The sequence below is a fragment of the Poecilia mexicana genome, unplaced genomic scaffold (assembly GCF_051168715.1).
Source record: "Poecilia mexicana isolate PSO_F unplaced genomic scaffold, ASM5116871v1 scaffold_14, whole genome shotgun sequence".
Lineage (NCBI taxonomy): Eukaryota > Metazoa > Chordata > Actinopteri > Cyprinodontiformes > Poeciliidae > Poecilia > Poecilia mexicana.
Genome location: NW_028263383.1, coordinates 27,625,221 through 27,642,706, shown reverse-complemented (window position 1 = coordinate 27,642,706; position 17,486 = coordinate 27,625,221). Strand labels below are relative to the sequence as shown.

Below are 17,486 nucleotides of genomic sequence, written 5' to 3'. Positions count from 1 at the left end.
AAATAGCAAGTCTGAAAACTCGCTTTACAAGACTGAAGCGCTGCTGGCCACAAGGGGGAGTCGACAAACGAAGTCGCATGGAACCAGACCCTCAGTGAAGACCGTAGACATACTTATGTGTCTACAGTTACAGGAAGGAAGAAAAGGTGTGTCAAATTTAACGACGTCGCTCAGAGCACAAAGCATAGAATTAGACTGAATAGATCTGCCCTTATACATTGTCACCAATCCCTGATCTAGATTTTTTTTCCATATCAGGTTTGATACATATCAGATCGGTCCATCACTAGCTTTGTGGAGCAACTGCAGCTTTTCATATTTAGGCCATGTTTCATTTGCATTTGTTTCGTTGATTGTGGGTTTTTGTTTGTACACATTTACACCTGTTTGCTGCATGTTTGTATCTGTTGGCTACTTTATTTCCCTGACCGTTTTACCCATACATGAACCTCTGTGGCAATTTGAGACAGAACTCACCGCACAGAGATGATGCTTAGGCCTCAACATTCACCAATAAACACTAAGCTCCCAGATGGAGAAAAGGATACAGGCCTCCAAAAAGCTGTGCTGGTTGCTGGGAGACTGAAGGAGAACACACCGCTACATACCTGGTCTATTTATACCGGCACGTTTAGGTAGGAGGAGTCAGGACAGATTACTGGGCTTCAGCACAAGAATTTAAGGTTCTGGATAGAACAGTTTTGAAAAGGACTGTTGACCAAACTCTGCTTGTTTGGGTTCTTTAATAAAAAATACTTTGATGCCTACAACACAGAAAGAAATAGTTCTTTATGCTGCTGTTTAAAATCTAAAACATACACATCAGACTTCAGAGCTTCAATGTGATCAACTATCCAGACATTTTGGATTTTCTTCATACAGATTGCTTCTGTCAAGGTTTTGGCACAAAATGCTAAAAAACTTTGAACTGGGCTCAACAAACAGGATGGTGCAGCACTGCTGAGACTGATGGTAGAGGAACAGAAACCTCCCATCCAAATAAGGAACTTCCACATGTGAAAAAAGTTGGTATTTGTAGCACTATCTATCATAAAATAATCATTCTCATTAAAAATCTATCTTTAAGCAACTAAACCAGCTTCATTATTGTTTCCATCGGTAGGAACATGAATCCAGTCAGGAAGCCCGGCTGCTACAGATATAAATTGTTTATTGATGTTTTCTCAGACTAGTTTCTTATCAGTCACATTGTGAAGCAAAGCTAATGGCAGTTTATTATGGTGCAACTTTATCATTACTAAAGGGGCAGTATTACGTGTTTTCCAGGCACATAGTGCCATTTAATAGCGCAATCAAAGTAACTATGTTACCTTCAGTTGTTGTAAAAATGCTATATATATCAAATATGACTTAAAATACATTTTACTTTGTAATTTAACACCTTGAAATTGAGCCTCTGCCTTTTTAAGAAACTGCTTTTTCTGAAACTCTGCCTTCAGGAAGTCATCGCAACATGGCTCCTCTATTAACCCTTTAACAACATTTTTACCAGTGGTTCACTGAGAAGTAGCTCCTATAATGAGCTCAGCAGATACGCTGTTCCACTGGGTGTTTGCTAATTGTTGCTGGCTAGTCTGAAGGAACAGAATGGGGGCGTCGTGGGGAAGGGCTGCTCTGTGAAGCAGAAGCTTGAAACCTTGAAAACTGCAACTCCAAGGAGGAGCTGCGTCTCGAAGGCGGGGCTAGGTTCAACCAGGCATTTTGCACAGCTGCATGGTTTCCATGGAGATTGACGATTTCTCAAGCATGCAGGAAATAACCAAGGCAACACTCCATGTATGATTTTGATGAGGGAATAACATTATAACATGATGGAAAGCTCAAAAAAGTTGATTTTTACATAATACTGCCCCTTTAAAGTAAAAACCACTAATGGAATTTAACCTGAGAATATTTGATGTTTGAGTAGAAAGTTTGGCGTTGTCTTCTGGCATTGACGTGATTTGGTTGCAGTATGACAGAAACCTGGCAGTGTCAGAGGTTGCCAGATCAGCTCTGCCTAGAGGGCTCCATCACGGTTGCCAGGTTGAGCATCTTCTCTGTTTGACAGTTTGAGCTGGAGACTGACCAGATGTCGCCCATCTCTATGAAATGATCAGAGAGAGAAATTATCATTAATACTTGAGATGGAGCATTACTCTGCAGAAAAATCACGGTCTTGTTGAAAGACGCAGACAAGCACTGCTGCAAGAAAGTGTCTAAAAAACCGGGATAAATTTCTGACTCCAAGTGGAGCTTTGTATTCGTTACTGATCCAAAAATACTCACCTAATATTTGTGCACACAGTAGTTAATAATAATACACAATGCCGATAGCTGAGTTGTACTTTTAGGTCACCTGGTTTGTTTTGCCTGCAGCTGCCGTTATCCTGCTTCACTTCTCGGTCCGAGCAGAAAGCGAGTTTTTGTTCCCGCCATCTGCCGTTGAAAAAATTAAAAATAAATTATCTGCATACCTGTTCAATTTCTGTCTCATAAGGATGCAGACAGGTAAAAAAAAAGTGTTGGTTCACCTGTGAAAGTAGAAGATGACGACAACCAACATGAAGGAGAGGACGTCGGTGAGAATCCACATCAGGTTGTATTCTTCTGGACTCTGACACACACAAGCAGAAGTGTTGAATTAAATGTTTGAATTGTTTTTTTCACAGGAGAATATTAAAATAACTTGTGTGACTCATAATTTGTAAAAGTAAAAAGTCAGGCCCTAACTTTCAAAACCAGTCATTCTTTTTTATTGAGACTTCACAGGGAAAACCTGCTAAGTCCATTGGTAGGGGAGGTAGAGCAGACCACCAGCGGCCCACCGTGTTTTTGTGTTAAAAAAGTTACACTAATTTGGATATGCATCAATTAGGGAAATAATATCTTGGAAGGCCAACCAGCAGGTGCAGAGACACTGCAACGGGTTCACACCTGCTTTCACCCAGTTCAGTGTGTCGCCTATAAACCGAGCTTCATCCGACTTCACTCTCACTGATACTGGGGAATAAAATCCCTGTTTAAAATAAACAAACAAGGCTACTAATACACTGAGGGAAACTTTGTAGTTACTTTATTTTAGTATGTTTTAGTGGCTAAATAAAAAATATTGCATTTTAAAAATCACTTTTGGTAAAATGTTGAAGAGCTTTAGTCCCATTTTTTACCAATAAATATTACCTTCAGAATAAAGTGCACTACGTTTTTGCACTTCAGACCTTTTAGTGAACATCTCTGATTAACATCGGACCCACCATGAGGAGGAGCGGGGACTTCAGGGTCCGGAGCAGCTGGGGGGCGTTGGTGGTGACCGAGTGGACCCCAGTGCACCAGGCCAGAGAGTAGAGCCACGGCTGGCTGATCACATACAGGTTGGTGCTGATGTTCACCGCTGAATACTCTCTGCAGGTGAGAACAGCAGCAGCGTTGGTAGAGAACCCAGCGGGCCCTCGCTGCTCCGTAACAAACACACAGACCTGGTGAGCTCAGCTGACATGGAGCTGTAGGGCAGGTTGAGTCTGACGATGTTGTTACGCTGCAGCTCCTCTAGAGGGAGTCGAGTCCCGGACGTCTGCTGGAGATCGGGATCCGACTGGTGGACCCAGGACCTCTGATCGGACGGCAGCCACAGAACCTAAACTTACAGACGTTAGTGCCTGCTGACCAGAGTGACTTCATCCACTGGGAAACAACTTTACATCAAAAACAGCAGCTGAAAAAACAAAAGTTAGCGATTAATCAGTAACTAAATTTGTTGATGTTGAGTTCAGTAATCGATTAATAGCGATTTATCACAATTAAATGAATTGTTTGAACCCTACTTTATATATGAACATATTTAGCATTAAATTGGTTTAAATTAGACTATTCAGCCTTATCTTGCATTTCAGTATGAGTTCACTGATGAAAGCTGGTTGTTGTTTACAATGGGCCGCATCCAAGCAAATTAATGGGAAGTTGAGTGGAAGAAAAAACTCTGGTTGTCAAATTTTTAAATTCTTCCTTTTAACTTCCTGACAAACTAAATTTTGGGCTTAAATTTTAATCTAATAAACATGAAATAAATCACTGTAAAAAATATACTAGCTTCAGTTTTTGGACTGAACTACATGAAAAAAGCTACTTTTAAATTATTAATATTGTAATTTATCACAATATACCAGCTGCCCTGTCCTTGTATGCATACAAATGTTTTATTTTTACAGAAAATACATTTTAATTCTGATATAAGGAAAACATTTAAAGCAGTTTAGACATTAAATAGCCTTGAATGAGTTTTACCTGCGATGACTGGATGGACGACACGTTGTAGAGAACATCCAGGGTTCGCTGGATCCAGCTGTTACTGTACGGGTGGCCGTAGGGCGGGCGGTAGAGGTCAAAGATCACCAGTTTCTGAGCCTGACCTGCCAGCTGCAGGAAGTCCTGCAGGCTGCAGACCGACTGGTTTCCCGCTCGCTGCCGCTCCTCCTGCCGCAGCGAACCGGCTGTTCCAAATGGATTTTGCTTTAAGGTACAAAGAGAAAAAAAAAGAAATCAAAGCCCAGTTATTTCTGTGACAACACACCGATCGATGCGTTTTCCATTTGCTGGCAGACTGCATGTTGCTCTGGATTCAGTCATGAGGAAAATATGATCCACATGTTCCAGCTAGAGCTGCTGAACTTCTGACGCTGCCTCCAAATTCATTGGCACGCCAGGTAAAAATGACCAAAAAGCGTTAAAAAAAAGGAATATTTAATTTCTAACATGTCTTTACACTGCTGCAGTTAAAAAAAACAAATATTCTAAGTACATTTATTCAGTAGAGGGGAATCCAGTATGTAAGAAATAAAAATCTATTATAAATGTAAGTATTCCTCTGCATTTACAGTGGATGGCCAGTAGGAGGCAGAGTCTGAATCAACAAAATCCTATTATATGGATTATATGCACTTTTATCCGTTTTTCCCACAGTAAAATTCAAGCATTTTTAAGGGAAGGTTTCCCTTAAAAATGCTTAGACTTTTTAAGGGACCACACTTTTCAGCACCACACTGTGGGGGTAAAACCAATACAACTGAACAAAAAAAGACAGTTTCAATTCACTATTATATATCATTTGTTACTGTTAATAATTTGATTGTGATAGTATTCTATGTTCTACAGAAAAACTGTGTGTCTTTTTATTAGGTGTATGAAACTATCTGATTTAAACTGTGACGTTTTCCAAATTTAGGTGTTTAACCAAATACTGGATTGCACTTTATTACAAAGTTACTAAGTTTTGTAATAAAGTTTTTATACAAGAATCAAGCACTTCCAAGTCTTAGAAACACCAAATAGAGGTTCACAAATTTTCAAAGGCAGAAACTCACGGAGAGGAACCAGGAGCCGGCGTTCAGGCCCTCCAGCTCGCTCCAGGTGAACATGGCAGCAGAGTCGCCGGTCCGGTTTGGTAAAACCTCCTGGATGTTGGTGGTGCGCTGCAGGTTGTGGTCGTGCATCAGGAAGGGCACGCCATCATAGCTGCAACCACACAGAGAAGCCTTTTACATTAAATAACCGAAACAATTAAGTTCAGTCCATTAATCGTGATTAATCCATTGTTAAAATAATCGTCAACTAATTTAGTTATCGATTAATCGTCTTAACTGAAGTATACAGATTCAAGGAAAGGCAATTCACTGACAGAACAACACTCAGAGCAGTAATTAAGCCAAAACTGTATAAAAAATACCTTTTTTAAATTTAAGATTTGATTGTTGGCATATTTAATGTGTTTCTAATACTTTGTGTTTCTAAAGGCTTCAGTGGTTAAATTAAAAATCTGCAGAATGTGCCAAATATTTTTGCCTGATTAATTAATTAATCGTCAGAATAACTGATTAATCTTTATAATATTAGAATATTGTATCGTTAGAATAATCAGTTACAGCAGGTTTTGACAGCGTTGAGGTTTGGCTCATCAGCGTCAAACGGACCTTATTGCAACGTCCGTCTCCAGGCCGTCACTTCCGGCTTCCACTGCCTTCTCGAACGACATCAGTGTATTTTCTGGAGCCAGCTGCACAGCGGAGGAGAGGCAGAATCAGAACCCTCGCATCCAGAAGGATAAATATTTAAATGAGTCAGCGTACAAACAGAGGCTTCAGCTCGAGAGACTTAAAAACATATGAAAGGTCAGAGTCGCAGTTTGACTGGAACTTCTCAGGTGCAACTCAAAAACTAAAAGATTTTATTTTTGGACACTCATTTACAAAATTTCTGTTCATTCTAATGTCTTACAGATAATCAGAAAAAAACCAAAATTTTATATTATATATAATCATCTTTAGAAAAAAAAAATAAAATAAGCTTTTTAACATATAAATGTTATGTTCTGGCCAAATTATGAGCTACACACTCATGGGGAAGACTAAACACTGAAGCCACAAAAGGTCGTTACTAAAAAACAAGCTGCGAGAGCTGCATGCAGGCATATTCATAGAAAGTTGAGTGGAAAGAAGTGTACCAGAAACAGGGATAACTGCAGGGAAACTTTGCATTGATGCATTAATTCATGCAAAAGGAGCCCAGACCAAGTATTCAGTAGTACATAGAAATGAACTCATGTCAATGAGTTCATTGACATGAGTTCATTTCATGTCAATGAACTCAGTATTCAGAGTTCATATTCAGATTTTTTTTAGATATATGAAGTTCTATAGACTTTAATTCTTTCTGATGGGATCCATTGATTTCATTTATTTAATGAATAAAAACTCTCAGATCAGGGTTCATTCATAAAAACCACGTGATTAATTTAATCTTCTAGAGTTACATTGAATCTTTTTAGCAGCTCTGATAGGCGGCCCGCTCACCATCGGCGCCCCCCGGTGACCGATCAGCGCTGGCGCGGGGCCCAGCGTTCCTTTCTGTTTGATGCAGGGAGAGTACAAGCCCAGAGGAACCAGGTAGAGGGTCAGCAGGACGGACAGGTAAACCCCCACGATCAGCCCCCGCCTCACTGCAACAGAAACGTCAGCTTTTAAAACGCTTCAAAAGTTGACCACACCATCTAACTGCTCGGATTAGGAAAAAAACAACAACAAACAGATTAAGAAGAGATTCATTTCAATAATTGTTGTAGTCATATCAGATCATTTCATATATTCTGCATGTAAATGTGCAGAGAGAGAAGCTGTGAGTTTAGGTGTCAAAAAAAAAGTTTTCTGGGCAAAAAGTTCCAGAATTTTCATTCCTAAATTTTTAATTTTAGAATAAATTAAAAACATTTTGTGATAATTATAGCAGATTTTTCTACAGCAGAGTATGGAAGGAAAGTAATAACAAAGGAAGGACAGAAAGAAAGGAAGAATTAGAGAAGAAAGGAAGGAGACAAGGAAACAAGGATGTTTGGTCAGTGGGATTAGGAATACAGTCTGGAAAACTCTCATTTAGTTGTTCTTTTATATATTTAATCCAGATCTGGAATAATCTGGAATCAACTTTCCTGACTCCAGATGAGAGCAGATCACGATGAAGATCAGAAAGTCTTTAGGAAACTGACAGTAAAGCCAGATCACCAGAGTAAATGTTTCTATTTAGAACTAAAAATAACACAAGTTTTTTTAGTGTTTTTAACCCGAAGCGTCTCCTCACCGCTGCTGTTCATGCGGAAGACGTGCAGAGCGACGGGCCAGGCCAGTGATGTCATCAGCAGAACGCCGCCGAGGTGCAGGTACGGCGCCGTCACCTGCTCAGGTGATCAAACACACCAATCAGTGGTGATGAGGAAGAGGAAGAAGAGGAGGAGGAGGAAGATGTTACCTGGAAGGAAAGCAGCAGAGTCGTCCATTCTTCTCCCCACAGGTCGGATAAGACGGCGGTGGCTGCGACGGAGAAGATCAGGCTGATTAGGATCCCAACCTGAATACAAACAGGAAGAAGGAGAGTCAAAGGTCAGAGGTCAGCAGCCTTCACGGTCTGAATTAATTAAATTTGCCTTGAGGCGCAAAAACTGACGAGACTCTTTGAAAGAAGTCAGTTTTAGGGAAACTTAAGATTGTAAATCTAACTTTAGGTTTTAGAACAAAGAATCACTTCAAACTTTTATCAATTTATGAATGAAACATTCCAAACTTATTTGTTCTTAACAGTTTTCAGCCTGATGACTGATCTAAACTCAAAAGAAAAACAGGTGATCCAACTTTTACAAAAATTGAGCTGATTTGTTTCAAGTAATCCAATTAAGTTTATCCAAGGACGTTCATTAAGTTGTCACGTTATCATCATTTTCTCTTTTTCAGTTTTCAGGACCTTTTGACCTTCCAGCGTCTCTGTCCGGCTTCCCAACCAAACGGCCAGGCAGAGATGTAAAGAGGAGCAGCAAAAGCAAATGAGGTGGATTAGCAGAGCTGGCTAACAACCGATGATGTCATCAGGACACGTTGTAGAATATCATCTCAGCTGTTCACAAATTGAGCTGTTAGTGTCATTACAGTCATGAAACTGTCAAAAACCAACAGTCTTCAGTCAGATTGGCTGACTGCTACTTTAATATAAGATGGAAAGTTGTGAATTTAATGCACTTTGCAAGCAAAGTCTGGCTTCTGATGCAGACTTATGTTGAATTAAATATATTGTAATGTAAAATGCATTTTTTTTTAAATCTGATATTAACTCAAACTGGTGCAGAGTTCAGGTTACCTTGTGACTCCAATGTAAATGAAGCTTCTGGCCTTCAGACAGTAAACACACCGCCAGAAGCTGCAGAAAGAAAGAACAAAAACAGCTTGAGACACTTTACTCACTTCCTGCTTTTCACTCGCTGCAGGCTGTTCAGTTTTACGTTTCTGGAAGCGCTGCGTGTTTTCCGGACTTCTTCAAAATGGCTTCCAGCTCCGCAGAGTTTAATCAACCTGAATTAGCAGCTAAAAGCTGCAAAATCCTGAAAAATGAGGGGCTTATTCTGTATTTTTTTATGAAATGCATATTAAAAAACTGTTTTGCCTCTGATAGGAAATAAAAACAATTAGTATTTACAGAAAAATTCATAACATGATCTGTGACACCAGTTTAATGGTGTCACATGGCGTTTATGCTGCATTATGAAAACACAACAGTCTTTAACAAACTAGAAAGTTGTCATTTTAATTAACTGTTAAGTCGATTTAGCTTTTAAATCTTTCGCAAAAAAATAATAATTTTACTTAAAATAGTTTCTAATTTGTTTGAAGCCTTAAGGTTTGAAATCTACTATTTTCCTTCACTTTAAAACAGAATATTTTAACTCAGAAGAAATATTAGCATCATCTGGACAATAAAGAAAAGCTGCAGCATTCACATGTAAATATCACCTTATTTAAAGACGGATCATTTACACTCTGCTAAAACATCTAGATAAAAAGGTGACAACTACATGCACAGCGTGTCGGCGCCTCACCATGAGCACAGTGACGTAGGTGAAGAACCCTGCAGAGATGACCAGCAGAACCACAGACCAGGGGAACCAGAACCCCAAATGACCAAAGTTAAACCTTCAAACCAGCACAGGAGCAGAGAGAGGGTGCATTTAATACAGTCGGAATGAAAACTAGATTTATTTAATGAAATAAAGCATTGACAGAAAAAAATTGTTTTAGTTTTATTGACAAAATTGTCGAAAGAAACAGAGAAACACACAAAAGGACAGAAATAAACAAAAAGAAACAAAGATAGAAACAAAGAAGAAGAAACTAAGTTAAAAAAAAGGAAAAAGAGAAAAATAAAAAACAGAAACAAAGAACCAAAAGAAAACAAAGAAAAAAAAGGGGAGAAAGAGAGAAAACAAAAATAAACAAAGTAAATTTTGACCAAATTTATATCAGTTTATAAATGTTAGTCTTTAAAAATCACCTTTTAAGCTTATTTCTGAAAGAAATGAAAAAGAATCACTGAACCCTGAAAAATGTTTTTGAACTTTCTTTCTATTAAGGTTAATTGGCAGCAGCAGGATGGGGGGAGGATTAGTACTAGTTAAATAACATTCAATTCATAAAACTCAGAAAACAGACTAAATGTTTCAAGTATCCCACAAAATTCTGAGAAATTACAACAAGAGAAGAACAACAAAGAGGAACTTAGAATTAGAAAATGAGTTTAAGTGTAGGAAAGGTTGAATCTGTTTAACCACAGCAGCCATCAGTGAACATCTGGCTGTGTTTAGGCCTGCAACAAGCAGAACTGGAAACTTTTCCAGAGGACTTGTAGAAACAAGTCCATGCTCAGTTTTAAAGCAACGAGAGAGAATTTCCCAGGAATTCGTATAGTGAATAATTTAAAACAAGCATGATAACAGCGTGAAGATGAGCTGCGTGTCAAAGAGATGCAACAGAAGTAATCTGCTCCTAAACAAATACTCCCTCCTGTCCTCCATCAGGTTCATGAGTAAACGACTCCAGGCTGTGTAGACTTACTGCACACAGAGCAAACTGTTTGACCCACCAGTCAAAGTCATTGTAGTCGTTCTCTGCTTGTCCCCAGAAGTAGAGGAAGAGCAGCGTCAGACAGAAAGCTGCGACCAGCAGGACGAACGACGCTCCCTCCAGCTGTGGACGCCACAACCAAACAGGATGTTTACGCAAAATCTTCCATCAAAATCACACAACAATATTCTGACCTTATCAGATGATTCATTTTATATTTTCACGCTCTACGAGCCGTAGTCACCAGAATGAAAAGAAATGAAGGCTTGAATTATGTAACTCCATGTATAAGAGTTTCACTTCTCGAAAATACTCAACTAATCCAAAAATATCAGTTGAGTTGATGCTCTTATGTTATTTCTATTTTTATTATGATTCTTTAATGTCTGTGTTTGGTTTTTCTTTTCTTTTATTTTTTGATAAGTATGTGCAGCACAAATTGGAATCGGAAAATGGAAAATATTGAACTTTTTCACTATTTTATTTTAGCTTTTCTGGTTTGCTTTGTTGCTTAGTTAGGCATTTCCTCCTGTTTTTTACGATTCCAAAATTGTGGAATTCCACAACAAATCCACAGATCCCTGCATTTTTTCATACCAATGCATAACTGTGAGTTTATTGCAAAATTTGGCACAAAAATAGTCAAAAACATTGGTTTTAAGTGACAAACTCCCACCTGCAGGTGGCAGTATTTCTTACTACATATGTGCATTCTGCATATTTTGGTATCAGTCCGTTATGAAGTAAGTATAGGGCCAGTATTGCCAATACTAATACTGATATTGATACCAATACATTTTATTTAAGTTTTATATATCTAACTTTAAACCTCTAGTTCTTTTTGTAGTTGTTTTTCCTTTTAATTGTTTTGTTAAAAACTCTGAGAATTTGAACACGGTTTGTAGGATCATTTTTTGAAGCAGAAATTAACCTGCAAGGTACGAAGAGAATCAACCTTGTCGTCCATCGCTTTGTTTACGGATGTGGCTTTCAGATTTATGGCTGTACCAAAAACACAAAATACTAAGGTTCCACTCTGACTTTTTGTATGTAAAACAAAATGCAAATAACGGTTCTCAACATAGTTACATTTTTAGCATGTTAAAATCTATGTAACCAATGAATCAAAACTAACACAACAAGTTCCTAGCCGTAGTTTAAATCTATCTTCTTCAGAACATGCCGAGCATTTTTATGCATTGGCAACAATTTTGTAAGCCAAGTAGAAAAAGTCTGATCTGATCACCACTGAAGGAAATTACATCACCTTTTCCTTCATAACATCCTTAATTTATTTAATATGTCATCATTCCAAGCAGCCAGGCTTTCCTATAATCCTGATCATGAGTTATTTGAGCTTATTTGGCAACATTTTCCCCTCAGGCAGATTACAGAACAGCCTGGCTGCAGGCAAGCAGAATACAAAGAGTTGAGACACTTTTCCATGGTTCTGTTCTGTTCATATTCTTGCACAAAATTCACTATTTCTGGACTCCAGTGAAATCAGCATTTAAGCTGCCCCACAGTGTCTGACCTTGCTGCAGCAGCAATCTTCTGGCTGACCTCTGCTCCTCTCGTAGCGTCTCCAGCGGCAGCCATACAGACCCGACAGACACCGCACGAAGGGCCCATGTTCGTAGCGCCGCAGCAGTTTGGCACGGAGGCCAAGCAGGCGCTGCGAGAACTTGGACGCCATCGCTGGATACGTCATGAGTCAACCACCATCCTCCTGACACACACCTGAGAAGCAGAAAACACACCTTGAAACGCCTCTGCAGCTCTGCAGTGAGGCGGGACTGGCCATGATTAAACAGATTAATTGATTATTGGAATAATCGACAACCAATTTAGTAATCAGTTAATCAGTGATAACTAGAGAATACAGATTAAAAAAACTGTTTTCTGAAAAAACAACATATTCAGAGTAGTAATTAAGCCAAAACTGTAAAAAAAAAAAATATATATATATATATATAAAACTTTTGCATTTAACATAAAACTTTTGTCTGTAAGGATATTACAGACCTGATATATTTGACGCACGTCTCACGTCAATGACGTTAAAATCACATAAAATGCAATACAACAGTTCAGACATAAAAAAACAATCACATGGCAGAGTTTTCTGCATTACAGTCACATGACCAAACAAACAGCACATGACTGACAGAAACACAAACAGGAACAATGTGGAGATAAGCATCGTTTGCACTGCAAAAGCATTAATGCAAATAAGCCGCACCAGGCCTGAAGCTTCCTCTGAACCACATCAAAATCCATAAATAAACTTTATTATGGATACAGCTGAACAGCAACTACACATTCAGAAATGTAGGATTATCATTATTTTGTTTACTGCAGCATCATCCATTTTCAATCCCCCAATAGGTGCTGGTCAGATTCTACCTCCAACCTGAGTTTTTCCTTCCAGCAGATTTCAGGTCAAACTCAGCAGAGCCAGACCTGAAACTTCATCCCTGTAATATCCAATCTTTGTTTTTTGTCCTTTGTACATCCAATAATATGATAAACCTTCCCGCAGACAGCCGGAGGCAGAGTTGCACCAGCTCCTATTCTCACTGTACAACAGGAGCAGAGCGCAGGACAAAGTCGCTGTAACTCATCTGCTGGGTCGGCTCACAGGCTTCCTCTCCAGTTACTGAAACATTCATGCATTTTAGCCGCTAAAAAGGTGATTCACTCTGTCCACAGATTGATTCTGTCCATTTCAGTTTTTCTGGTTAACTGCAAATTAAAGCCCAAAATTCAATGTCTCTGAAAATATTTCATCAGGCCAATTAAAAAGGATTTTTATTACAGATATTTGGCCTAAAATGTTGGTTCGGGCTCCTTTTGCACAAAGGAGATCAGTGGTGGGAATCTTTTACTATCTTTTACTATTGGATTCAAAACAATTACTTACAATGATTTCTGCTTTAAACTATGGGTACATAAAGGCTCTTCCCGGTCTATAACAGTTACAAGGAAGAATGACAAATAGAAACAATAAAGTGTCTTATTTCACATTTAATAAGTTTTACATATTAATCCATGCATCCTCAAAACGAGCTGCAATTTCCATCCCGAGGATTTTAGCCATTTGACAGCCTCATTATTATTCTAGTTATTTAGTGGATAATCGTTTAAAAAAAATGTAGATAATTCCTCACTGAGTTGGATTCAAGTTGTCTACAGATAAAAAAAAATGTCAGCGGAATAGGACTAGTTGAACTGAAGGTAATTAAAAGGTAAAGGTTTTATTTATATAGCACATTTTAAGCATCAAGGCAATACAAAGTGCTATATCAACAACCCTGTCCGAACACATTTCTGCATAAAACATGGCAACAAACTTCTGACCAATCACAGGTATGAGTGACCTTAGCCCTGCCCATTTGCGCTGTTCCCGTATTGCTCAATCTTCATTTTGTGAACTTTGCTCTCGCGCGATGAGCGTCATGTCAAACTCGGTCTTCCTGGGAATTCAGTAAAGAGCTAATTGTGTCCAAACGTCTTCAGGAAGACAGACCAGTTGAGTCATCTCTGACTCTAGTTTCCTCCATAGACATGGACCCATGAACGCCTCATTGAGAGGGTTGGCCCGTTGCTGTGATATGTCGGTGTCCGCCATACTTAATGTGGCGGATTTGCTGTATCGTTTAGTTTTAAAATCAATTTTGGGATATTTTAAAGCGATTCTGAATCGCAGTGAATGAAAATCAGAATTATGTGGGGTTTTTTGGGGGGGGGTTTTGGCACACTAGTGCTGCTGAGGCGTTGTGAAAGCTCAGTTACTTTGACTGCCTAAAGTAACATTTGTGTCTTCTTCATTAATGGGTCTGATGGCTCTCAGAACAGTTTGCAACAATCCAGGTATTCTTCTCCTTACTCCAGGTAGCTAAAGAAAAAAGAGTGAAACATTTCAACTCATCCTGACATGAAAAGTCAGGGAAGAATTCAAAATTTGGAAATAACAGTGCTGTAAACGGTCAACATTCCAGCTGTAGACAATTCCTGGAAACGTTAATAGGACTCCAGCTTGAAACGAGCCAAGAGCTCTCGTCGGCCAAACGGGAGTTCACCAGATTAAAACAGTCAGATATGTAAATATGACAAGATATCTTGTTAGTGGACGAGATTTGTTGCAATTGTGGAACTTTGTGTGCTCAGATATGCTGAGTTCATCTCCTCCCTGTTGGCCTGATCTGAGCAGAACGATCAGAGTCCTGTGTAGTTTTTATTTTTATAAATTTGTCACATTCCACCCCTGACAGGAACAGATTAACATAATAAATGTCAAAAATAGAGACCATAGTCCTGCACTGCAAAAACACCACATTTTACAATGCATTTTGTCTAGATTCTAGTGTGAATACCTCAGCATCACTTAAAATAAGACTAGGCTAACTTAAAAGTAACTTATCAGCAAGATGTAGGAGCTTGTTGATATCATTAATTCTAGACTTTTAATTAAAAGTACCAGCTCCATTGGCTGATTTTTTTTTTATTTCTATAGTTAGTTTTTTTTTTTAAACTTGTTTTAAGACTGGTGTTTATTGCACTGTGGGCATTTGTCCATGCGTGGTGACCGTGGAGTTCCCTAAAACTCGTGAACGCCCCTTACCCTCACAATCCTTACGAGGCATTCTTTGTGCACGTTTTCCTTCCACTAAACTTTCTATTAATATGCTATGGACAGAGTGGTCTCAACAGCCAGCATCTTTAGTAATACTTCACCTTCCTTGTTGATTATCATTGATAGTTTGCTGTTGAAGGTCAGGAGTCTTCTCCATATCTTTATCGGCCATTTTTAAAATATTTTTAAATATTTTTTTGAATTAAATATCTCCTGTAGTTTTCAGGGACGCTGAATTTTGGGTTTTTATTTGCTGTAAAACATCAAAAATCAACACAAAGATATTGGAATGCATCACTTTCATTGGAATATGTCACAATCTATTCAAGTTTCCCCTGGTCCATATTAATAACGCAAAATAACTTTTTGATAGTATTTTGAATTATTAAGGCACGTGTGGATACTTTGACAGAAATATCTGCTTTCCAGCTGCATTCCCTCCTTCCAGGACTGAATGCATCATGATTCCTGGAATAAAATGAAACAGCAGAGCTGACTGTTTCTGAACAGTGCAGCTGTAGGTTGAAACATGACGGTCAAATGAATAATCTGGGACCTTTAGATTAAATAATCCATCCCATGTTGTGTTTACCAGTCGAAATAACAGTCAGCCTCTGTGTTAGTAAATCCTTCACTCATATAAACACCAAACTTTTTAAATAACTCCGCGTTTTTTTGGAGCTTTTTGAGGCCTTTTACCAATTTTAAAGCTTATTTATTGCGTCAAACAGCACGTCTCATCGGCTACCTTCATAACTGTCTCTATAAACAAAGAATGGAGCCGCTGAGCTCTGAGAGATCCGCTCAGAGGCGAATAACCCGTAACAACATCGACACCAGCATCTTTTCCCATCTTTTTTCATATTTATCGCTTCTGTTTCAGGCCGGTCTTCCTACCTCCAGGCTCTCGGTGAGCCGGCAGAGACGAACCCGCAGTGCAGAGCTCCTTCTCCGGCTGTCGCTCGGAGCAGATCGGCTGATCAGGAGGAGTCAAGCGAGCGAGAGTTACCGATGCAACAACCGGAAGTGAAAGACTTAAGACTTTAAAAGGGGAGGAAACATCAGGTTCCCTTTAAATTTAAGTAAAAATCAGAAAATGAAAAGTACAAAAATAAACCCGGCGTCATTTTTGCTGGCTTATAAATGACGGTACAAACTGAACACCAGGGGCGTCTCCAGATCTAAAGGGGGCCCAGTGATCATCTGGGGTGGCACACCAAAATCAAAAATATAATCAGAATACAAGTTTTATAAGTTTATCATCACATCTGAGTGAGCCAGGTTCTGGTTCTGCTGGATATTTCTTCCTGTTAAAGGATAGTTTTTCCTTGTCCAGGAGGAGTGAAAGCTGCATGACTGCTGGACTTCCTTAGAAAAAAATGTAAGCAAATTTGAAGAATGAACTGAACTTGATGCACTGTTTTATTACTTGGATCAATTTGAATGTATGTGTGACTGAACTGAAATTGAAACTTTTTTGTAAAGTGCCTTCAGAAGTAAACTTAAATTAGAAGTAAACTTCTAATTTTTGATAAATATCTGAGAAATTTGCTGCCATTTTTTAAAAATAACCATTTTATTTCTACTTTTAGTTTTCTTTTTTCAATGAGATGTAATTCATAAAAAAAGGAAAGGAAAGAACGAATGAAAGAAAAAGAAAAAGAAAAAACTGTTTCAAAGCTAATAGCAGTAATATTACTGGTACTTTTGTTGTTATTCTGTTGAGGCAATGCAATGCAACTATTCCATGGAAGAATGTAAACCTGCATTCGACATATCTATAAATAAAAATATTAATTTGTTCCTTATGTTTAGCCAAAGTTGTCAGGAGCTATTCTGGATCTAATCAGAAACCAGAAACATAAATATTTACCGCAATGAGGAACTTCCAGAGGTGAAGTTTTGTGAGTGAAAAGTGAAGAAAGAATCTAATCGAAGGAGAAAAGTTCTATAGAAAAACAAAGCCTCCAACAATCTGATCCAACAGCAGAGCTCTGAACCAAGTCCTCAGGCAGACTTGGTTCACATTCAGGGAGGGAAGAAAAGATGTGGTGGTACTCAGACATGTTACAAGCCTTATATGGATTTCCTTTTCCTCTTCACTTCCACTGTCTTCTTGGATTCAAGCTGCAGAAGATCTAATTTCGTGGTGGTTCTAGACCCGAATTACCACACACAGCACAGGTGGCCTTTATTGAATAGTAAATTATTGGGAATTAGGAGAGAAAAGAGGAAAACATGCAGCATAAGGCCTCAGACTGGTACGTTTACACTACATGCCATCCAATGCCCCAAAACAGAGCAATATTTCATTGTCTATATTAAGTGAACCAAAAAGCCGATTGTAGCTCCAGAAGTGCAAGTTGTAGACTCCTGAACACCAGCCTTGTTTAGGCCAATTTAATCCAACTCCAGCTTGT

General features: G+C 38.7%; 1 protein-coding gene across 1 annotated transcript; it reads right to left on the bottom strand.

Moving 5' to 3' along the window:
• Positions 1–726: 726 nt before the first annotated feature.
• LOC106930069 (glycerophosphodiester phosphodiesterase 2-like) lies at positions 727–16,296 on the bottom strand. Its single transcript, XM_015007389.2, has 16 exons — positions 15,964–16,296; positions 11,965–12,170; positions 10,450–10,553; positions 9,410–9,503; positions 8,674–8,733; positions 7,795–7,893; positions 7,627–7,720; positions 6,846–6,991; positions 5,967–6,049; positions 5,361–5,511; positions 4,285–4,509; positions 3,480–3,637; positions 3,258–3,405; positions 2,535–2,617; positions 2,360–2,439; positions 727–2,105 (listed from the first exon to the last, which is right to left on the bottom strand). Exons 2-16 carry the CDS (start codon positions 12,139–12,141, stop codon positions 2,011–2,013), a joined length of 1,797 nt encoding a protein of 598 aa, XP_014862875.2. The 5' UTR covers positions 12,142–12,170; positions 15,964–16,296; the 3' UTR covers positions 727–2,010.
• Between the last annotated feature and the right edge of the window lie 1,190 nt (positions 16,297–17,486).

Bases quoted from the DNA above. Each gene is read 5' to 3' on its own strand.
- LOC106930069 (XM_015007389.2), bottom strand. From the start codon at position 12,141: ATGACGTATCCAGCGATGGCGTCCAAGTTCTCGCAGCGCCTGCTTGGC. The intron at 3,638-4,284 runs GTAAAACTCATT...CTGTAAGTTTAG, and splicing joins CGTCCATCCAGTCATCGCAG to GTTCTGTGGCTGCCGTCCGA. The intron at 2,618-3,257 runs GTGGGTCCGATG...TGTGTGTGTCAG, and splicing joins AGTCCCCGCTCCTCCTCATG to AGTCCAGAAGAATACAACCT.